The sequence below is a fragment of the Rhyacophila brunnea genome, unplaced genomic scaffold (genome assembly GCF_057557595.1).
Source record: "Rhyacophila brunnea isolate RB1 unplaced genomic scaffold, BYU_Rbru_1.0 scaffold_6, whole genome shotgun sequence".
Taxonomy (NCBI): Eukaryota; Metazoa; Arthropoda; class Insecta; order Trichoptera; family Rhyacophilidae; genus Rhyacophila; species Rhyacophila brunnea.
The window spans coordinates 33,800,162-33,825,152 of record NW_028233276.1 but is presented as its reverse complement, the minus strand read 5'-3'; the positions used below and the strand labels follow the sequence as shown (position 1 = coordinate 33,825,152).

At 30.8% G+C, this 24,991-nt stretch overlaps 1 protein-coding gene across 2 annotated transcripts in view; it reads left to right on the top strand.

Annotated features, from left to right (window-relative positions):
- Positions 1-3,605: 3,605 nt before the first annotated feature.
- Positions 3,606-24,991, top strand: part of geko (olfaction protein geko) — a 60,198-nt gene continuing 38,812 nt past the window's right edge. The window contains exons 1-2 of one of the 2 annotated variants that reach the window (XM_085956500.1): positions 3,606-3,671; positions 7,308-7,674. In XM_085956500.1, coding sequence (XP_085812626.1) covers positions 7,413-7,674 — 262 coding nt within the window. In that variant the 5' untranslated portion in view covers positions 3,606-3,671; positions 7,308-7,412. Of the gene's footprint in view, positions 3,700-7,307; positions 7,675-24,991 lie in introns of both variants that reach the window. The other variant, XM_085956499.1, reaches the window with a different exon arrangement.

Sequence of the window (24,991 nt, the reverse complement as noted above, 5' to 3'; positions counted from 1 at the left end):
ACGCAATTTAGTACTTATTCCACTTTTAATCAATAGATTAGGACCGGTTTCGTCCGCCTCAGAGGGACATTTTCAACTGAATACATAACAATAGGTACATAAATTATCCGTCCAATAATACCTTCCCAAAACAAATTAATTTAAAATGAATGAGGTTGGACATTAATATTTCATACTACATCAGGGGCATTAAACAAATTATTTTAAAATATTAACAAAACACAAAATATGAAACAATCAACACTTACAATTACATTAATATCAACAAATATTTATGATAAGTCAAAATTTACAATAAAAAATACATAAAAAAATAATAAAATAAACAATGTTATCAATTGAAGTAAGATCGAATACAAAAACAAATACAACCAAAATATGAGTCAAAGTTAAATAAAAATTAAAATAATAAATAATGTACAATATATAGTTAGAATACAATATAAGTTATGTTATAACAATCCCAAATATTAAATAGGGTATAATAACGGAGAAGACACAAAATATAATTGATCATGATTTTAAAATTTTTACTGATATTAAACGAGTGATTATTTAAACATAAATGATTTTAAAAAAAAAAGAAGATTCATTACCATTTTTGGCACAGGCCAAATATTCTTTGATCCTAGTGTTAAAAGATCGTCCCGTTTGTCAAACATATTTGGCATCACAAGAGTCACAACTTAATAGATAAATTCCACTTTGGTTAAGTTTATCTAATCTATCTTTAGTATTCACCAGTATTGAATTCAAATTTTTGTGTGTTGTAAAATGTTACATTGAAAAAAATTTTATACTTTTTTTTTATTTTTATAAACTTTAGCCTGCGCGCGTAAAAAGATTCGCAAACGCTGGTATTCTGTAATGTAATCAGTTTTGCTAGACAGCCCTTAGTTTCCCTTCGCTAGATACGTGCAACTCTCGATTCTTGATCAACGTTCACTATTAGTTAAGGTCACTTGTTAAGTCGAATAACCGGTTAATTCAATCTGCAATGTGGTACATATGTTATTAACTACGTCCTATGCTGAGAACCTACATACATTTAGAAGTCGTGATAATATATTGCAGAAAATTGGTAATACGCCCTTTAAAATCATTGTCAATTAAACAAATTGATGGTTTGATTACCTATATTATGTTATTTCAGTTCTTAAATATTTTTTTAATAAAATATACATATTTTTATGTAGGTACCAATATTCGAAGACGCTGAAGAAAATCTTCTTTTTGTAGGCGGAATTGAAATATATGAAAACGAAGAAGAAAAATGGTGATACCTTAAGGAGATTTAGAAACATTTTATTGAATAAAATGAAACACAATATTATGTAGTATTTATGCAATGGATTTCTACCAATAATTAGCAGTTCATACTATTAAAGACATTTTAGAAACACATGTATTTATATAATGTTTGAGGCTTTCACGGTTGTTTTTTATCGTAGTATATTATTGGGTTTCCACCGTGTCTCCTTCTTCCTTCTTTACTCGACGTTTCGGGCTCGTTGCAGAGGCCATTATCAAGAGATGATATGTTTTATGATGAAAATGTAGTGTAGGTATGTGAATGTAAAAGTTGCTCTAATAATGTCAAAAGGAGTCCGATTAGCTAAGAGCAAACGTTGCTCAGAGTAATCTGTCAATCGTTACGACCAGGGATACCGGCTCGAATATTAGATTTTGTTGATAGGGCCGGAAGCCATGACGTTTTTAACCGTAATCCATCATCCCTATTAATATTTTCAGGGTTTCTATGGATTTCAATGACCTCCTTTTACCAATCGTGCGAAATATCCTTTATTCCGACCCAATATCTTGGTTTCAAAGTCAAATTTGTGTCCTGTATCCATCGAGTGCTCGGCAATTGCCGACATCGGTATACCGACTTAAACATTACACGATGTCGGCATCTTGGTCTCTCAAACGATGGCAGAATTCCAAGGTGGTCACGATCATCATCCATGGGGTAACGACCAAGAGATGTTTATAAAGTTTTATGATCTCCCGTTAGATTTGAAAACCTATGTACCTACATTAATTTGCATTCACTCTTGAATCTCAAGGAATTCAAAACTAATATATTAATAATAAATTTTTGTAAGTTAGAACTGAGCGATGATTCTGCTGACGTTGACTTTCTTTTGAAACTGATAATATAAATAAAAATAAAATAATTGCAAAATATAACTTTGGAAAACTGAGAGAAACCAAATTGATATATTATATATTCTATAAAAGTATTGTAGACGTGACGTATCCAATCACAATGATGGTAAAGTATAATTTAAAATTTTATGGAAAAATTAAACCAGAAACTTAAAGTTGTTATGAATAGAAAAGTAAGTCACTAGTGTTTAGATGAACACTTACAAAAATGTAAATTGTATGTAGATTGTATCAGAACAAACGCAAGTACGCCAATGTGCAGGATATTTGTTTTATTTGGGTACCTACCAATTTATTCAACTACACAAAAAACGCTGTAGCACATCAATGGTTTTAAAACAAAAATAGAACAGAAAACTTCCTCTAGTTATATTAAAACTATGCTAATTCCGTTTAGATAAATCAACCATTATGGTATAGTAAATACGTTATTGTCATATAATAATGAGTGTTACATAAATCATTGAATGGATTTTTTTTATGGATTTTGAAATAAATATAGAATTATATGTCAACTTAAAATAAATTACAGATCAATACTATATGAACTACAACAGAGGTGATCATGTGACTTTTTCCCGCGCTAATTCCAATGTATCGTCTATTTAAACGACATAATACGACTTTATTTGTAATAATAAAACAGGGTAAGTAAATTAAAAGTTTTTGTTTTTTGTATTATATAAGAAAAGTCCCCAAAACCAATATGTAGCTTTAAACACAACCTCTAACATATTAATACAAGATACCGCATTAAAATAAATCTTCATGTGAAGTTTAAATATACTATTATTATCGGTTGACAAAGTCCCACTAAGCGAACAAAATCTTTCCCGATGCTAAGAAGATATTTTAATAATATTTCTACCTATATATTTTTTCAATAAAATCAATAATGCCCTGAAGAGTGGGATGAATTAAGAGATATCTTCATAATATAAAGATTGATCAAAAATTATAATTTAAGTACCTGAATAAAAATAAACAGACTGCGGGCAATATAATTATGGTAATTGAGTTTAAATTCTGATTTGTAAAAATTTTATATCACTTTAAAGGAATCGGTAATAGTAGTGTTAGGTATGATTTCGTAGCAGTATATTTTGAAGATTTATTTAAATAATATATTCTAAAGACATCGTAAATCGACAATATTATTTTATCATTATCAATGTATCACTGTGTTGTGTGATACATTTTGTATGTCTACAGCCTACGCATACCGCTCTGTTGTATAATCGATTTTTTCGAATGCTCATGATTTAAAACCGTCACTTTTTTGCCGAATTATATCACAATTTGCAATATTCTCAACTATGATACGTAATAAATGCATTAAAAATCAACTAATGCTCACCTAGGCACCGAGAAGAAGGTGGGGGCGGCATGTCTTGGCTCGACTTGCTTTGGAGCGAAAATTCAAATTTGGAATCAGTGGCGCTGTAAACACAGTGAAAGAAAAACGCGTCGGGCGCAGGCGCGCGAACGAATTTTAAAAGGCTAGTGTCGATGTTGTTTTTATATACGGTATAAACAAAAAATAAACATGTTTATATTTTATTAAATGCTGTGTGGGGTTTCGATACTTTATTAATAAAGTGCACATGGATTTTAAACGACCTTAGAATATCAATTAATATTTGCAGTATTTTTACATTTTCCTCGTTCTGGTATTTAAGAAAAAACATACGGGGGACAACAAATTGACAGAAATACATTTAATCGAAAAAAACATGGTCAAATTAAAATGAAAAATAACAGCTATCACCTGATTTTTCGTTAAATAAAACACATTAATAAAAATATTTATTAATTTATTTATCATTTCATTGAAACGTTTTTTTTTTTGAAAATTATTAAAATCAAATTTTTGCAATGTATTTAATTTAAGGCAGATTAAAGTGATTAATTGCATTAACCATAAAAATGATCATATTATATACCTATCTACCACTATTTGACAGCGGTAATAATACATTCTTAACAGATAACATTGTGTTATATTATATTTAATTGTGGATATTAGAATATAGGTATAGATCATAATAGGTTTCGCAAAAAAAACTTGAAGGTTTTTCAATAACACAGTGGTTCATTTTATCATTTTCATAATAAAGATCAGAGGATTTAAATTAATGTGTATTAAAAAAACGTGACTGCTAATCATAATTTTTTTTTTAATTAAAATTAAATAGTTTTTTTTTTAACTTATTCATCTTTAGGGTTTTCAGGTGTTAAATTTGTGTTTTAAACGAACATTACGCTATGTTAGAATATAATCTGTCATTTAATAATGACTTAAATATTATTTATATTATAATATATATCATTAAAACAAAAAAACAACAACTGAAAGTATTGAAAATGTCAAAATTCAAACCAAACCTAAATGTCATGTATCTTAAATTGAATATTCATTTCATGCAAGTGTCCCTGTCAAAAGTTTCAAGAGCATTACAATGTTACTAAGAAACGTGTTTAAGATGAATATATTAATTCCATTGCAGTTTTTCTTCTAAACATCACGTAGTTATCTGACAATCATAAAGTTTTTATTGATACATTGAGTCACTTGCAGCGAGTTGAAATGATAAAAACTCACTTCTCCTTGAAACAAACAGTCAAATTAGAGCGAGTATTTAGGTTAAAATTAACCATAAACAATGTCATTTTTTAATAAGAGATTTCACGGCCATGGTTCACGTGTAACCACAGTGTTTATAAATAATTATTATTTAATCGTAAGGCTTCAAAATAAATTTATGGAAGATCAATTACCGACTGTCATTTTTTATTAAATATTTTTTTGGATTGTCCTCTTGTAGCGATGACTCATCTGACGAAAAAAAATATTGAATTCAAAAAAATAAACAGAAAACAATTTAGTATCCGCTACACGGACTTTGATTTATATAAGTTAATTAATAAAATTAATGTTCTTCACTATAATACTACACATACCATGGAATAACATTTAAATAATTAGTTTGAACGTTTGTATGTATGTATATTGAATATTCTATGATAGAATAGTATTTACATATAGTTAACACACATCCGACACATTTCGGATCAGGAATCAGTTTTTATTTTGATTTAATAATCGTATATTTTTAATTATAATTTCTTAGTCTGAACTAAGTAAAAACCTGCTCAAAAACAGGTTCCCTGGTGAGTAGTGCCACATTTGTGAAAAAAATGTAACGTTCTTATGCTGTATGGATTTTTTCAAAGATTGACAGATAACAAATAAGACTGTCGCCTAATGAAATTTTACAAGTAAATATATTTTTTAATTAATACATTGACCTCTTTAATAGTGTTAACTGTCAATTTAAATAAAACACAATATAGTACTTAAGGGGGGACATGCTCAGCGTACGTCAAAATGGAGCTTTTATGCTATTTTCAAAGCATGATCCTGGACATTCCTTAAGCGTTGTAGATAATCTATTTACATAATTTTGAAGCCTTATTATCCTTTATATTTATTTTAAACATTTGATGACTGCATAAAGTATTTTTATTACATAAAATAGTATTCTTTTAAACCTCTCGCTCTAATGTTTTAGAATATAGTAATATTTCAGTACATCCATGTGAAGTAAATAGATTATCTACAACGTTTAAGGAATGTCCAGGATCATGCTTTGAAAATAGCATAAAAGCTCCATTTTGACGTACGCTGAGCATGTGGGCCGTTAAGTATTTATTCCACATAATTTAATTATGATTCGAACCGGTTTCATCCGGCTCAATGAGACATTCTTAACTGAAAAAAATATACATTTTTTCGTACAACTATTTTACATTTAATTATTGTGTATCTCTTCAATGAATAAACGTTAGTCTTTCGATTTAATGGTATAAATAACTGCGCTGCAATAATTTATATTTTGTATCAGTTGAGAATGTCAGATTAAAGCCGGCAAAACCGGTCGTCATCATTATTAAATTGTCCGGAATGTATACCTACTACACGTAATGTTTTTATTTTAATTAATAAATAATACATCGATAGTTATCTAGGTTCATTTTTAAATCTTTACTTTTAAACATTTAAAGTTGGTTAACATTTTAAAACCAAATAAGTATATTTTTTAGATTTCAAGGTTATGTAAAGTTTTGTACATACATATCGACTTTAGAAAGGAAAAAAGGACGTAACCCTCGTTTTTTCAAAATATGTTTTATTTGATAATAACGTTGTACACGACTAAAAATACACGTTGTGTCCAAAGGATTTAAGCTGCAAATGCCAATGTATTATCTAAATTTAGCTGGAAATTTAAAAAAAAAAAGAAGGAATTGAACTGGGAAAAACGAGTTAACCATCATTTTTGTTGTTTTTTTTTTTAATAACTCAATAATGAATATAAAAAACTAAATTATTAATTATCATGCACTTCGCGGTTATGTCTATTTTGTATTTTAACTTTGACCGAAAACCATAACCAAAACGTTTTTGTGTCTCCTGTAAAATTTTATTTATGTGGATTACGTCCTCTTTCCTTTTTACAGTCGATATAATATGTTTCGGTATAACATACAGTATATTATTATTCGCTCTAGAGTCGACAGCCATTAAAATACGGCGAAAATAATAATAAATTACTATTTATAAAATTTTCATAGGTACTACATCTATTATTATCAGAATAGTTTGTAGATATAGGTAGGGCAGTCATATCGAAAGAAAGGTATAAACGGTTATTTAACCGTTCTAGGTATACCTATGACATATATAAAATGATAAAGTGACCATTATGTTAATTTTCATATATGTAGTTATCATTTCATGATAGTGTCAATTTACTTGGTCAGTATTAATTAGTATGCTTAACAATATGGATTGCATTTTACGAGAGGTATAATAATTTAAAACAAAAATGCCAAGTCATTTATCTGCCAATTGCGATCTGTGATTTATGGGCGATGAAGTTTCAGAGTACCTAAGTAATATTAGTTTACCTGAAATTAAAATATTAAGCAAATAAATACTCAGCATCTAATAGATAAAAGATGTCAATGCCATTGAGTATAATTAAAAATAAATTAATGTAATATAATAAATCATTTAAATAGTAAATATTAATAACTGTAATATGTGATATTTTTTTGATTTATTTTCATAGGTATAACAAGGTAATTAATTGAATAAATTAATAATAATTAAAAGTTTAAAAAAGTGAGTGAAAATTAAATAATAAATTCCTAGTTAGCCATCAAATACTTGCAAGATGGAGTCTGGAGGAATCTTTAGAACCATCATCTTGATGGGCTTGTTCCTGGTATTGGTCTGCGACTACTCGTCCCTGATTGTTCAGATGTATCAATCGTTGAACGGCAGCATCAATGGTTCGCGGTCGTTCTTCGAAGAGGATGATGGCAGAAGCAGTCGGTCGGCAGTCAGCGTTTTAAGGAATCCATCGACATTTAGAGAAGATAAGCAGAACATTGATCTGGATGCCGATGTCGACTTTAACAACCTCAATCTGTTCGGTAAGAATTAATGACACTAAACATATTATCGACTGTGTTTAGGAAAAAGGGTGTAACCCTCAATTTTTCGAAAAGTGCTTTTATTAGATATTAACAATGTATGCAACTAAATACACGTTCTATAAAAAGGAAGTAAGCCGCAAATGCCGAATTATTATCTAAATTAAAAATAATTTATGGAAAAAAGCATTTATCCTCAATTTTAATGATTTTTCTGTAATAACTTCTTTAATTATTATTAGATCGAAAATATATTACACCAAATCATCAATCATCATGCACCCAATGTTTGTGTCTATTTTTTAAAAAATATTAAACTAAAATCTCTCAAAAAACGTTTTTTGCCTCTCCTGTAAAATTTTTTCTGTGAGGGTTACGCCCTTTTTCCTAAACACGGTCGAATATTGACTAAGGCTTCTATCTAGCGATGTTAACGTTATGTAAATCTATCTAATCATGAATGCTATATTATTATAATACATCAGGCAAGACACTTCAAGTAGACTGACTAATCTGTCCTGCTAAGTAAAAATACAGTATTTTAGTTTTAGTGAAGTTAGAGAACTCAAGTTTTAAACTACTTTAATAGTAACTCTCTAATAGTCATTCATTAACTACTTGAATAAACGTATGATGTTTGCCTGAAGACATTAAGGGGGGACATGCTCGTCGAAGGTCAAAATTGAGTTTTTATTGTATATTCAAACCATGGCTACGGCCGTATGTTGTAACTTAACCACTAGGGAATGACAAAAGAAATGGCGTATTTCAAAAAAACACTACCTTCTTCTTAGGTCAATAATTATTATAAAGCAATCATTATTCATAAGATTTTTATCACACTTGAATGGTCAAAGACATAGCTTATAATAAATATCTTTAGAATCATCTTCAAATGTGTTAATCTTGCCGATTTTTTGAATAATAAAATGCCTAATTCTTGTCAAATTTGGGATCACAGAGATTATCAAAATAATTTTTTATCGTAAATATTTTACAAAAATTATCTCGTAATAAATTATACTAATGGTTTTATAAATGCGTTTAAAAATTAATAAATGTAAAAAATCTTAACGCCACTGCACAGTTCTGTACCGAAATATGACTATATTCTAAAACATTAGAGCGAGAGGTTTAAAAGAATACTATTTTATGTAACAAAAATACTTCATGCAGTCATCAAATGTTTAAAATAACTATAAAGGATAATAAGGCTTCAAAATTATATAAATAGATTATCTACAACGTTTAAGCAGTGTCCAGGATCATGGTTTGAAAATACAATAAAAACTCAATTTTGACCTTCGACGAGCATGTCCCCCCTTAAGGGTTAATAATATTTCGTTTATAGCAGGACAGCGTAACCATTCATAATATGCATTTCTTCCCGAATGCAGGAAATAGGCGGAGAAATGTGTTTATCGTATATGGTCGTTATCACTGACCCTGTTTAAATCACACCTGTAGTTCTATTATATATTTATCGTTAAAGTGATAAATACGACCGCTAACTAGGATAGATTTGTATCGAAGTATTAGCACTTATTGTAACAATTACAATAAGTTGGTTGTAATTGTTGCAATAAGTGCTATATTTTAACAGCACCTCTCTTGGCTGTGATAAAATTTAAAGCGAGATAGACAGTTTTTACTGTTTAGGCGGCTAACTTATTGTAACAATTATAATACCTCAATACAAATATGTAATAAATGCTATCACTCACTTTAGCGGTCGATAGTCGCCTTGTGTATAGAATAGACCCGCTGTTATATGTAATTCTTTTCCCTTAGAGACACTCTCAATATTTCGTGTTTTGGCACTGGGACAACTGGACGCCAGGACAAGTGGGCGCCGCACTATCAAATGAAATAACATTTATTAATGAAATAAATAGACGTTCGTTATGATTTGACACAGAAAGTAGACGAGGAAGTTTAATAAGTTTCTATCTATTACTTGGTAGTTTTAATTCATTTTGCTCTTAACATAGGTACCTAATGTTTTTATTGCTAATTAAGAATTATTATGCCTGACGCTTTATATAAAAATAAAAAAATTTAACTATTTTTTCGTTGGAAATTAAACGCAATGCACAATTAAATCAGTGATTACATATGCATGTTTAAATTTTCATCAAGTATTAAATATATATTTTAAAAGTAGGTACCTACCTTTAATTATTCATAAACGTCTATTTATTTTCGAATTTAATTCTAATGCGTAGCGCCCAGTTGTCTCGGCGCCGAATCATCCTAGTGTTTCCTATCCAAATTATCGACGGTTATTCGGTACATTTATAAAAGTACACCACGCAGCAATTGTTTTTGTGGTAAACATGTACGCATATCATACTGTAGCGACAGTAATTCATTGCACGGGATAATAAAACAACTTGTTTACGTGATCAAAGCAAGAAATAATGGTAAACATTATAATAATCTATGCTTATCAACTATACTTGTGTTATCATAATATAATGTGTTTTGATAAAATATAGCTTGTGATGCAAGTTTGGTTAAACCTAGTTTACTAATTCATTCACTAATGTTTGGTTTAAATAATATGATTGATAATATTTATCATAATATTTTTATCACTACGTACGTGATAGATAGGTCGAAACTAGTATGTCAGTGATAATTGTTTTCAAATGTGATGAAGTTACGAGTTCTTACATACATGTTTCTCTAACGTAATATTAATAATACATAATATGTTTATCATTGTACATTGTTCAAGTGTCAAAAAATATTACTAGATAGCAGTGGGGAAGGGTGGAGGTAGGCTGTTTTGATCCCCCATAAATATTGCACATTAAACTTTGTCAGTCAGTATTTTCCTTAAAATAAGACTACAATTCACAGATGGTGTTGGTTAGTTTTTAAAATTCAATTAAAACTGTGAAAACGAAGCCATAATAGATAATAGGTAGTCAAAAATTCTCGTCTATCTATAAAATATCTAAAATTATGCAATTTAATTATACATCACTTTGGATATTTCATAGATAGAATAATATTTTTATCGATTATAGTTTGGTTTAGGCAGGGCTTAATGAATTAAAAAAAACTAACAATTTAAGTATATTGTGTAATAAACGAAACTAATAATAAGTAGGAATGAAAAATGTTGTCATATTGCCCTTAATATACAAAAACTATTATGATTTGGCTTAGACAGGGTTTATTTGAATTTTAAAAACTAACCAACACCATCTGTAAATTATTGTAGTCTTGGTTCAATAAAAAGAAAGACTAGAAAAGTTTACTGTGCACTATTATTTATGGCAGATCTTAACAGCCTACCTCTACCTTTCGCCACTGCTAGATAGTGTGATAGCTTTTGGCTTATATAAGACACATCCTTACACAGAAAATCTCAATATTAATGTCACAGTCAAATAAATGACCGCGATTTTTTTAATTTGCACCGTTAATCCAATGTACATATTATAATCAGAAGAAGATTTTTTATAAGCGTTCATGAGCACATTAAAGGAAAAATTGGTCGTATTAAGTTTTAATGAAATTATAAAAATACCTGGAATAAAAAAGTTAAAAATCGTATTCTCGTTTGCGCTCACTCCGTCTATGGTCGTCAATTTTCCGTGAACCATTGTAAATACATTCTTATCTGTATTACATAATATTATATAATATATTTTGTATAACGTGGGGAAATACCGTTTAAATTATTTATGTTTTCTATTCATGTACATAATATTATGTACTAGCGTATTTACCCAATATTACGATTGGGTAAATACGCTATGTTTATAATGAAAATATTAAAACACATTTTGGAATGTCATTATTGTGCTATCATGGTGTTAACAAAAAAATGCACATTTTTTTTAGAGATATGCATTCAAAATGCACATTTTGGAAAGGCTGCAATGTCAATGACACCATTTCCAGGCTCGAATTCACCAACCGGAGCGGTAATATTAATTTTTTTGAGATTTTTTTATTATTATGACGTCATCATACTTAATTAAAATCCATTTAGAAAAATGTTGTGCTGATTTTGTGGTAGCACAAGTTTATTTTATATTAAAATTATTTTACTAATGTAATGTAAATTGCTATTGAAGACAACATTATTGTTTTGATAACACATAAATACATTGATTGTTATTATTGATATAAAATTAATCTAGTGATATTTGAGGCTATAAAGTTGTGATTATATTATGCTGCACGTCGTGTACTATCACGTGACGTCACAGCTACGGGAAAAAGTGTGTTAAGTCGTTTTTCTTGGTGTTTAAAATTTTATCAGACAGATGCTTCCATCCCGTAGCACATTTTGAACCTTTAAACGAACATTGTCAGTCAAAATCACTAGAACAACAATGAGGTCACCTTAAATTGTACCGCACTGCATCGACACCTGCATGACTCAATGAAGGTTTTTTTATTAATGTCTACATGCTTAAACATTTTCGACTCTTCTCAAATTCGCGTGTTTTTTGTTTTTATCTGTTGGGACTATGTATTTTCTATAAGAATGTTGTCTATTATCTATGGTCTGCAGGTTTGATTCAGTTAAAAATATTATCTATGGATATAATATCGCTAGTAATGTTAACATACGCACACGTAGAAACTGTTAAAATTAATTGAAATTCGCATGAATAATGAATAATAATTCAAAGTACAAATACATTAGAGTTGGCACTCACCGTCATTGAATTTACAGAGGTGATGATTGTTCAAAATATTCTGCAAAATGACGAAACCATAGAGTAAATTTGTCGCCGTGACAGCGTGACAGTTCGCGACGTGCATCTCAATATAATCACAACTTAAGATTCCTTTATTACCTACTAAACGTATTTAATTATTTAAAGTTCCCACGCGGCATAACATGTTTACTGGATTACATTTTCCCATTCTTAAAGAAAACAGAGAGAATTATAAGTAAACGAAAGAAATCAAACATTGCGTATATCATGTGCATTATCTTTGATATAAGACTCATTAAATTACAAGAAAAATAATAACCAAATAAGTACATAATAATAATGTTGCAAAAAAAATACTGCACACATTTTGTATTGTTCTCTTATTTCATGATGATTACTATAATCTATTTTTACCACGTTTTTATTAGCTCGTATTCTTGTTTATCCAGTACAGGTTTTTTCTTGTGTGTCCAGTATAATTTTTTTCTTGTTTTTCCAAGATTTGTATTGGACGATTGAAGATTTTTAACTAACTTCCCGACTAGATAGACATTTTAAACTTTTAGAATATATCAGAACACGACGACAATGCATTCTTTTAATACTTTCAGCCATTTTTTAAGTGGAATTGAACTCATTTTAAGTTAATTCTGTTTTGTATGGAAAGTTATTATTGTTGGTTGCTAAGGGGGTCCTAGCAACTAAATTATTAATATATACGTGCGTTACTGTGGAAATCAATATGAAATGTCAAAATGACATTTCAGCATTCTATATTTATTCGGTATCTCTATCAAGTACAATAAAAAGTTTTTATTAATATATAGAATTGTCAAATTTATATGATTCAATAGAAAATTTAAAAACGTGGTATATAAAAAGTTATTTTTATCTTGTAACTAGCTGACCCGGCGAACTTCGTACCGCCTCAGAATCACTAATCTTGTGTTAACTTATTAGCTGAATTAAAATACTCAAAATGAATTAAGTTCAATAAATGTGCAAAAATCAAATCAAAATGAAATAGATTACATAGTTTTGGTTGGTTCAGATTTCGAAGCATGATAACTACCAAGTCAATCTTCAGTTGTAAATTATGCGGTGGCAAGCCAGGCAGATCCAATAAGTTTAAAAATTCAGTTGGATAGTTGGTTGCTTCGTCTTCGTTTATTACACAGTCGATAGATTTGAAGGAATGCATTGTACCAACGATTTGATTTTGAATTGTGAAGTTTAAGTGATCCACATCTTTGTTCTTTGCCGCAAAAATTGCTCGTTCACTCAACCAATTGTGATTTTTGTGGTTAGCAATGACGTTCGGGAACACTTTTTTGATGAGGTCGTCCTTCGCTGAGACGAAATTTCAAAAATTCAGCGGAAACGAAATCAATCCGTTCGATTCGTCGACAGGAACACGGCAGTTACCGATAGTCAGCAATTGCTTAGAGAAATCTTCGGCAGATGGATCGTTTAACAATGCAACTCGAATGTTTGTCGTCAGCTGAAGTTTCTTCACATAGCGCCACAGAGTCTATGATTTGAGGCAAGCGTTCATTTCATCGGCAGCGGTCGATCTTGGAATGACTGGTAGTGTTTGGCGGAAATTGCCAGATAGTAGAATCATTGCGCCACCAAAACATCTTGAGTAATTGCGCAGATCTTTCATAGTTCGATTGAGTGCTGCCAATGCGCATTTGTGCACTATTGTGCATTCATCCCAGGTGATGATTTTACTTGCTACCAAAACTTTGGCCATTGCTGAGTGTTTCGCAATACTGCTTGTCGGTGTTTCAGTCGTTTGAAGGTTTAATTGCAATTTCAATTTTGCCATTTGGCATCATTCTAACAACGTAGCCGCTATCCCAGAAGAAGCAACTGCTACAGAAATTTCGGATCTCGCACAAACAGTGGCCAAAATCAATGACATGAGAAATGTCTTCCCAGTTCCACCAGGTGCATCGAGGAAAAATAAACCACCATTTCCATCATCAATTGCCTTCATTAACGTATCGTACACTTCTTTCTGTTGGGGGTTCAACATTGGTACATTCGATCAAACCGATAGGTTCAATGCATCTCGATCATATTCACGTTCACGTTCCAATTCTCGATTAAAAGCGTCATTCATTCCACGATGTGGCGTTGACGTTTCTAACTTGACTAATAAACTGCCGCACATGAGATAACACATGTATTTGATCAAAAGCAAAGCCTGGTTATGTATCTCCTCATTCACTCGAGATAGGGATTTGCTGAACTGACACGAATTCGATGTAAAAATGTCTTCTGACATGTCATCCTTGTACTTGTTCCACAGTTCAGGTGGATTTGATGGGAAGCATGTCGAAATAATGATAGCAAATAATGTGCGTATCTGACTTGAAGATGCAGAAACAATTGCTACAGCGATTTTCATGTCCCAATGAATATCGTTTTCAAGCAAATTGAGCTGTTGACATGCAGCACAAAATGTTGGACCATTGACAGTTCAAAGTGATTCAAATTATGTCGGCCCACGAACATTTACCATCAACAACCGCAAGTAGAAGCATTCGTCATTCTTCGGATGAACTGTGTAAATGCGACCAAGAGCATCATTAGAATGCACATCCGGATGATCAGGAACCGTATCGCCTTACTTCCGACGTTGAAACTTCTTCGATGAAGCGTTCCAAGTGTTATAACGTGGCATCTCAGAGTAGAGCAACGTTCGTGCAAACGGATCGCTTTGACAAATTGAAAAGAAACTGGTCAATGTTGTCGCTGGAGGTGTTACAGCACGTTGAGCAACATTCGATGCATTAAAATAAACTCGTTGACCATTCTCCAGATGCACCGCCAAATGTACAGCAGTGGGATGACGTTAATGAATGGGGAATGAGAAAATACGCCAAATTGCTTCATTGCAGCTCACATATCGACAAACTTGATAGTGCGTGATTTCATCGTTGGTATTGGGAGTTTGAACGCCAAAAACCACAATATCGCTGCCTTTGGTGACATATTTGCAGATGTATTTGATGTACTTTACTGAATTGCAATACTCATGTAGGTATCAGAGATGGCGGTGTATACGATTTTTTTTTGTGATTTTATTACTTTTCCAATGCGCGAAGAAGCTTCTCAAGACCGAGATGAACAAAAAAAAATTCATCGAAATCAGTCAATCAGTTCTATATCATCAATAGACATCATCAAAAAAGCCGTTCCATACGAACTATGAAAATGAATGTTCTTCATAATTTCTTTTTCTGTGAATTTTTCCGATGTTTTAATAGTTATTCTGCTATTCAGGGCAGAGACAAATCCAACAAATTAAAGATCATAAAAATCGGTCCAGCCGTTTTTGAGTTATAAAATAAACGGTGTAATTAACCCGACTTTGTTTTATATAGATAGATAGATTAGATCTTCTGGCTCGCGGCATTGTAAATAACACTGGAAAATTAATCACACAATTCAAAATTACATAATGAAGCAATTATCGATACGCGCACATTCACAAATTTGATAACCACACAAAGTGAACATTTTAGAAGGCAACTTATCGTTTGAAAATCACGATCAAAATCGCTGTTTGTCTACAATAAAGTCTTTCGGTATTATCCGAGGCTGAGCTGAATCAACTGTCAAAAACGCCATATTCATACTTTCTTTTGTTTGTTTGTTTCTTGTTTATTATTTCTGTCATGTATCAGAAATGGCGTTGTACACGGATTTATATTTTTTGTGATTTTTTTTTTGTGGGGAGGAGAAAAATCCAACAAGTCAAAGATCATAAAAATCGGTCCAGCCGTTCTTGAGCTATAAATGGTGTAACTAACCCGACTTTGTTTTATATATATAGATTATTATAATGTCATATCTAGGAACATACATAATTAATTATATTTTTAATAAAAGCATCGTCTTATTAAATACGCGGATTCAATTATGTTTATTTGTTTCATAATATTGAAGCATTGAAGTTAATGGCCCCACCAAATCACAGCCGCCCCGAATCACTTTTGGTCTTAATCGGGCGTATCACAAAATCGTACGTTTGAATGTGAAGCATCAGTATTCTTTATGACAAGAATGGCAGGTATCCAAGACTTTGACTGAAATTATCACTAGGCAAAATTAAAAATTGTAGTAAATAACAAAAGCTTATACAAAATTGCCGAACAATAATTTAAGTAAAAAGGTTTTACACGTTGACAGTTAGACGCCGTAAATTTTATAAATGTAGCACAGTTTACGTTTTTGGCGACCGGACTGGACGGTACGATTGGTCCAACGGTTGGTTCAATCGACTTGAGCAGTTCTTACCTTTCTGTGTACATTTTTCAAATTCCTGGCGATATGGTTTGCATCCTGTATTTCTCCGCCACATGGACATACGGGTACCGGGTACCATGTCAAGTCAAAATTGAATGGTGAGCTGGTCCGGAGTCAAAGCGGTTATATCCATTCGCCATTTGATATTTTTTGGCAAAAACCTTTATTATGTATGCTTGCATTTGATTGTGGAATCGTCAGTCTATTTTGAAAAACTCTTAAATTCTATTTCGGTGAAAAATATAATTTTTATTGAAAATTTACTGGTTTAATCGAAAATTCTATCATAATACGTGTAATCATTAGAAAAATCAATTCACATAAACCTTCTAAATCACATCCACATTTACAAGGTTTATAAAATAAAACGATATAATTCAAATAATAGTATTATTCTACAAAAGTTTCCGTTTATTCTCCTATATTTAATATAATCTACATGTCCGTGTCGTCAGATGTCCAATCTCATTTGTTATACAAGCTTAAGCCGTTATAAAACACTTAATATTTAGCATGTTATATATTACTAAATATGCTACAATCTCTCTTTTGTAAATTATATAACTTTTGGTGTGTCTGGAATATATAAAATTATCCAAAATTGTCGTCTTATCTCGTCTAGTCTGTTCAAAAATACCTGAGTATAATATAATGTTGGTATCTGCTCAGGTAAATAAATGTCTACTCAACCACTGTGTCAATGTCACGCACCATGTAAAACATTGTACATGCATAATAATGTTTTGTATCAATTACTTATTTGATATCAATTATTGTGACACTGGATTCAATGTTAAACCGCAAGCTATAATAATATTATAATGTACATTGTTTAGTATGTATGCGGTATTAAAGGGATTACATCTACCTAAGAATACATTATTGTAAACTTGAACAATTCAAATTAAATATTGTGAAAATTGACATAACATATTTTCCTTTCTTTCTAGATCTTCATAATAATATTTATAAAATGGGCTAATATATTTACAGGGTCATATTGAGTGAAGAAGAATTCTCTCGAGAGCACAAAAAAAGACTTTGTTTTATTTAGTTTTCCTTCTAAAAAAAATCCTTTAGAATACAAGTCGAAAGCTTTTTGTTAGCTCCTCCTGTACATACGATCACATTTCAAGTCCAGTCAAGAATCTCGTCGACAGCTTTTTGCGCGACAAAGTACGATTTTTAAAACAACTGTGTTTTTAGGGGCCGGAGTTAAATACGACTCACTATTTGGATGTTCAAAAAAACTTGAAATTAGAATAACAGAGACAGAGAGATATTGCATACACATTTAATAAAATATCTATAACTATATAAAGTCGCGTAGTACAATACTATATAATATACTAGACAAAATACCAGGTGTCGGTGCCACTTGTCAACATTCTTGTCGATGCGTTCAATATTACTATTTATCTTACAATAATACTATTTGTAGGTATATCACAAATGGAGCAATATTGGGTAACAGTATTCATAGATAAAGAACTCGTCGATTTGAATAAGTATCATAGTACCAAACTTCAAATATATATTGAAAGGTATCTATTTCGATAAAGTCGGTGTATTTTACGAGAGTTTTATTGGTGTTGTCTTGAAATATGTAGTTATTTATTTATAAAAAAAGAAACTTTAATACAATACAGTGCATATGTTAAGAAGCGTATGAGCGAAATGCGTATACGTGATTAACCTATAAAGTACAGGACGCATGAGAAGGGTGCAACGTGGGTATTCTATTTATGTGATCGCACAACAAAGACGTAGGCTCTTTCGCATGCAAATTTACATGCGTCAGAGAGAGAGAGTTATTGTTGGCTTTGCCCGCTGCGTTACAGATAGATGAGTCAAATATACCTATATATTTTTTAACATTATTCCTGTTGAAGTGTTATCATAATTAAATAACAATTCATTTTTTGTGAGTAAATTTAAATGCACTAAAATTGTATTCAAATTATTTTTGTCAATTAGGTTGGCGTGTGATATTCACGATTCCAGCAGACGAAGAGGTACACTAAGGTGTAATTTATTTTGCAAAAAACATTTCCACGATATTGCAGACAGTTACAGTCAAATTAGCATTCTTTTTTTACTGAAGGTCTCCAATGCATGAAACAATTACGAATAGATAATAAGTATTGATTATAATTTGTAATATTTAATAGCAGATGCAAAAAATAGTTAGTTTCTATTTCCTAACTTTTTTTATTTGAAAAACAATTTCATCATTCATCAATTTATTGCAGGAAACGATTCACTTTGCAATCATATATTATGATATATCTAGAAACATTACATTTCCAAAGGCACGTAAGAAGTATTTTTTTTTAAATTAATTTGTAGTTTCTCCACGATCATGATAATATGCTTCGATATACTGTTTTTTTCTTTTTGATTTTTGAATTTTATTATGTTTTAACAAAATAATCTATTAACAACTATTTACATCACTAAACATGTCAAATTACTCCTTACATTTTTACTAACCGGATCGTTGACTAGTTTATAATCTGGTTTAAATTATACAACATTCATAAGCAAAACCACTTTAGTATTGTTTTTAAATGCATTGAAATGTATCGAAAAATTAAACTTTTGCATACTTATAGTTTCATGACATAATTAGTACCATATTTAAATACTTGAGGGGCCTGGTTTTTATGTGAAAGACTAAAATGAATATTTAGGAGTATTTTTGCTAGCTTAGCCTAGATAATATTCTGCAGACTTTGTAGTAAATATGTATATGTTATTATGATACTATGTCTTTTCTTGACTTACAAATAAACATTTAGGTAATAACGATCATAATATAATATATTAATACGATAAAAGAGTATTATTATCAATCGTCTTAAAATTAAGCTAGAGTAAAGATACCACAAATTCTCCATTTTCAATATTAATTTTAGAGAACACATTGCTCTTTAACATAATTCGCATGGCATTTATATAATAAAATATAGTTTTCAATTTTTTTTCTCAAATTTACGTGATTTTAAAGAGGGATATCCATACAGCCCCAAAAGATAAATGTGTCGTGTAAAAAAGGTATATAGCAAAGGTTTATGCGGGATAGTCATCAAGTAAAGAAATTCACAATACAACCCAACTAATCTACCCAAAAAATGTATTTGGCATTGGGAAAGATAGAAAAAAATCTTAACATAATAACTACCATGTACTATGTACTAACAAACTTTTAACATGTTTCTCACCCCTGGTCTGTTTGTTGCATTACAGTTTTTAATAAAATGTAATGTGGTAGCTCACACGGTTACTAAAATCAAGTGCAGTCGTATATTATTTTTAAATCAAGTAAGTTTCTAATGCCTATTGTTACAATATAGTTCTTCATTTTCTTTCTAATAATAATTCACACACATCTTATATCTACTTACTTGCAGAATGATGAGAACTTCTCTCACAGCATTGAGAGCGAGTACATTCTCACATTACTCATTTTAATTTAAAAACATCGTTTATTATAAGTTCATAAAAATAATATTTAATCAAACAATGGAACGTACAAGTTAAAAGTTTGGGTACAAGTCGGGAACCGCGCTAATTTTCGAAGACGATTTGGGCAAAATTTATGAATTCAAGAATGAAAACCTAACCTAACCTAACAAATAATCCCGTATATCGGATATTTTTTAAATTTGTTTGCCGCTGGCTGTAAGTAAACCGACAAGAACCAAAGTTTGGTATCTTTATTACAATAAATGTGCATCGGTAACTTTACAATGATTTTTATGTTTGGAAACTATGTAGATTTTGTTTTACAACGTGTAAAACAATTCATGTTATATTTTCTGTTAATTACAAAGTTATAAGTATTACTTTTTATTTTATGTACGACGTTTATTTTGTTTAGTTGGTTAAAATAGTATTTTAATCATGGCCATCTGAATGATCCTGGAGCGGGTCCTCGGGCCTGGATCTATGGCGGGGCCCCCTACCTATCGCTAAGGTTAATGACGGTGTGATTTTCTACAGTAGTGTTCCCCAAGTGTTTACCACGGAACCCCGGGATTAAGGGTATTCGTGTATTTTTAGCGAATTTTAAAGAGATCCAGTTGATTTATTGAGTTGTCGGCACTTAGAATATTATGAAGCACTGATCGTTACATCCTTTTGTGGTAGCCAAGTAACATGCAACCCTTCGTCACATTTGATAAAAATCCATTTTATTACAACGTTTTTCTTAGCTCGTATTCTTATTTGTCCGGTGGTTCTTTGTCCGGTACAAATCTTGCAATCGATTTTTAACTAACTTCCCGACTAGCTAGACATTTTAAACTTTTAGAATATATCAGAACACGATGCCAATACATTTTTTTAATACATTTAGCCATCTTTAAGTAGAACTGAATTCATTTTCAGTTAATTCTGTTTTGTATGAAAAGTTATTTCGACACCATTATTGGTTGCTAGTAGTCTGGGGTCCTAGCAACTAAATTATTAATATATACGTGTGTTACTATGGAAATCAATATGACATGTCAATATGACATTTCAGTATTATTTCTATCAATTAAAAATTCTTTTCATCGTTTAGACTAGTCAAGTCAAGTTTCATATGATTCAATAGAAAATTTAAAAACGTTGTATATAAAAAGTTCTTTTTATCTTGTAATTATTTTAAGTTAGGAAACACAGTTAAAACAATTATAAAATAAAATTCGGCACGTGAATTATCATTTAATTATGCCAATCATCACATTATCAAAAATTAAATCAGATAGCCATATACTTTTTTACTATAAGAGCAAATTTGTGGTTTTACTTCATACTTTAAATTGTTTTGTTTTTCAACTCTTCCGTTGATCAGAGCTTTTGCAATCGTGTCTATAACGTATTCACCGCGATCGATGAGGGTTACTTGTATTACTTCTTAATATTACGCCAAAGCTGTTACTACACGCAAAGTTTTTTTAAGTAGAAAAAATATCATGCCACATTGATTAGTAGAATGGATGTCCATTTAGAGGTGACAATCAATATAGCCCAAAGCAATGCGACCCTATTTTTAATGAAAGGAAAAAAAGTAATCTACATAATGTAGTTCGTGCTTGTATGAAAGGTGGCGAAGATTTTTTATTACGATTGCGTTTTGTTATGTCACATTGTAAGTGTGTCGATCGCGCGGTCCGAAACGAAACCTGTTATGTATTGAATAACAAGCATTATTTAATAACAATCGATTTTCGACTAGGCTATCTCGTTGGGAGAATAAATTGCTCAACCGGAAGAGTGCAGAACGCACGTTGGATGTTGCGTAACACGATTTACGGCGAGAGAAAGTTGCTTAATTTTTTTTTATTTGTGGACCGCGGTTTACTTCCGCAGTGCTACTTACCTGACGCTGTATGGGAGGTAAGTATACTCAGTACGTTTATTGAGAGGCGTGGACTCGAATTGAAAAAAAATACATAATTAATGATTTACACTCCAATGTGCTACATTAGTTACTTACTAAAGATGATAGTATTTACAAATTTAAACTATACCATTAGATCTTTTGATTTTTTGACTTTTTTCATTTCTCGATGTTCAAGAATATTTGTTTTTTTTTTTTGAGAATATAAAATTACCTCTTATGATAATATATTTTTTAGCTTTTTCGGTCAAAAGCCGACAGCTTTTTTAAGCTCATAAGCAATTAATTTAAGAAATCCCGTTCGAAATTGTTTTCGCTTTTTTATCCCTATTTTCTATTGTGTGTGCGGATCATCAACGCATCTGAGCAGTGTCGTAACTAGAGTTGATGTCACCCAGTAAAATGTACACCCCCACAAACACACACATAAAATTTTTCATTAAAACTTATATTTTTAATTTCTTTTATTTTGTTAACTGTCAATTCATGGTGGAACTGCATTGTATTATTGTTTTTATTTAATAAAATGCATTTTTTTGTAGTACTTATTCCACTTTTAATCAAGAGATTAGAACCGGTTTCGTCTGCCTCAGAGGGACATTTTCAACTCAAGACTGTCCTTGAAACTTGAAAATGTCCCTCTGAGGCGGACGAAACCGGTCATAATCTCTTGATTAAAAGTGGAATAAGTAGTACAAAAAAATGTGTTCTATTAAAATATAAAAACAACAATTATATTTTTAAGGTATTTATTAATTTCAGTGATTTTATATAATACCTAATGACACTATCAAATTTTGATTTACACAAAAATGAGTCGAAGAATTGTGTATGTGAAGTTTCATGCATATCTGGCAAAGGAAAATTTCTTTTACAATATTTTTGTATGAGGACTGTGCGGGAGATCTGTACGGACATATTTTGGTAGAGAACATTGCTCAAGACATGATTTCTCCAAGTTTTTCGATCACACCCTCTCCATACCATTGACATAAAAGGCTTTTTTTCAATGCCTCTACACTTCGATGTAGATGTTAGAAGAATTTATAATATGTAAACATGTTATTGATATAATAAAAATAATGTTTAAGTATTCCGAGGAATATATCATTATACTGCAGTAAATATTTGTATAAGAGTTTCTCTTATAATTACTACGATGTTCATTTTATATAAGTACTCAAGAGAAATTGTCTATTTGAGTTGACTTGTTTATTTTTTACTAACGTTGATAAAGTTTAATTGAAAATGACATGTACTTTATTATTGTTTAAAAAAAGTTAACAGACCTATTGGAAAATAATACTACAATTAAAATGCTTTTAAGGCTTGCTTGTGACATACATAGGTTAAGTATTCAGCTATCTACAGGAGTAAATGCATACTTTTCATATACATGACGACCTATACCCTATCTATAGCCTCCACACGGTACCTACAAGCATGCATGAACGGTGTCAGTTTATGGTTGAACTATGTCATCGAATAAAAATATCAACGAAAAATACGTGACTCGTTCAGAATTGCATAAGTATGCATGCGCAAGTATAGGTACAATACATAAATTTTAATTTTTTCATGTTATATATTATTTATCATAATAAATCATCAGGTGTTCGAATTTAGAACTAAGCTTATCAAAGTATAAAAAAATATTGAATGACATGTCAAATGTTGGCATGTGGTGCCCTTACTCAGCGAACAACTTATACGGTGGTTCTTATACTTGTTTAGTCATAAGCTTGTGCAATTTTATCATACATTCGCTCGCGTATATTAATTAATTGTGCAAGTATCGCGATAAAGTATGGAGTTACTTCTATGGCCGGCTTTAAACAACTAGGTATATATGATATTGTGATAGAATTCTATAATACAGTGGTTTCTAATTTTTTATTTCACGACGCCCTTAGTATGTAACGAATCTTTCACGGAAGATTAAAGCTTTTCTGAAATTCCAATAGAATGTTATTTGCACAATCATATTTTACAGATTGGCCATTCGTAATTCATACCTAATATAGACTGAAGGCATACTTACTTTTTTTTCAGTAAAGGAAGAGCAGTTTAAATTTTACCGAAGCATAATAATATGTTTATGTTACGCCGAATGTGCGAAATTGACTATTACATGAAATGGGCAAAATTTTGGCTAATTAATGTAATAGTCAAGCCTGTTGCCTTATTCATGAATTAGGTAAATTTTCTGCCAAGTAAGTGAAATCGCCAGGGTATGGATTCTTAAACTGTCAAGATGATAGTAGAAAAAGTAAATTTAATACGGATGGTTTTATTAGTTATAATTGGACATAATATAATATTATTATTATTAGGTTAGGTTGGGTTAGGTTAGGTTAGGTTTTGTAATTCTGAATTATTCAACTGAATGTCCATTTTGAGGTTAGCTAACAAGTGTCAACAAACTATCACAAACATACAATCGACCTTTGCACGATTGATACCCAAGCACGAATCAAATCGCGAAAATACGTTTCAATAAAATTCTTCCGTTATCATATTATAGTTTTAGATTTTTTTGCGCATAGTAAATGGATATGAACGTCATTGTAGTTAGTGATTGGTATATTTTTATATTATAATCAATGACATTTGACACATTTGGTTAGTTTGATTAGTTGCAAAAAACACCACCGGAGCGCGATCATCTATTTTGACCATAGATAATATACGTACTTTTTGACCAATGCATGAGCTTTTGACACATTTAGTTTAGTTGCAAAATATACCACCGTAGCGCTGCTATCTAATTTGTCCAATGCATGAACTAGGCAGAAAAATTACTGCCGAATTCACGCACTTGCCAGATCTTTTGTCTAATTCATGAATAAGGCAACGGGCTTGCATTTTTCATGATTTAGGCAAAATGTTTCCCATTTCATGTAATAGTCAATTTTGCACA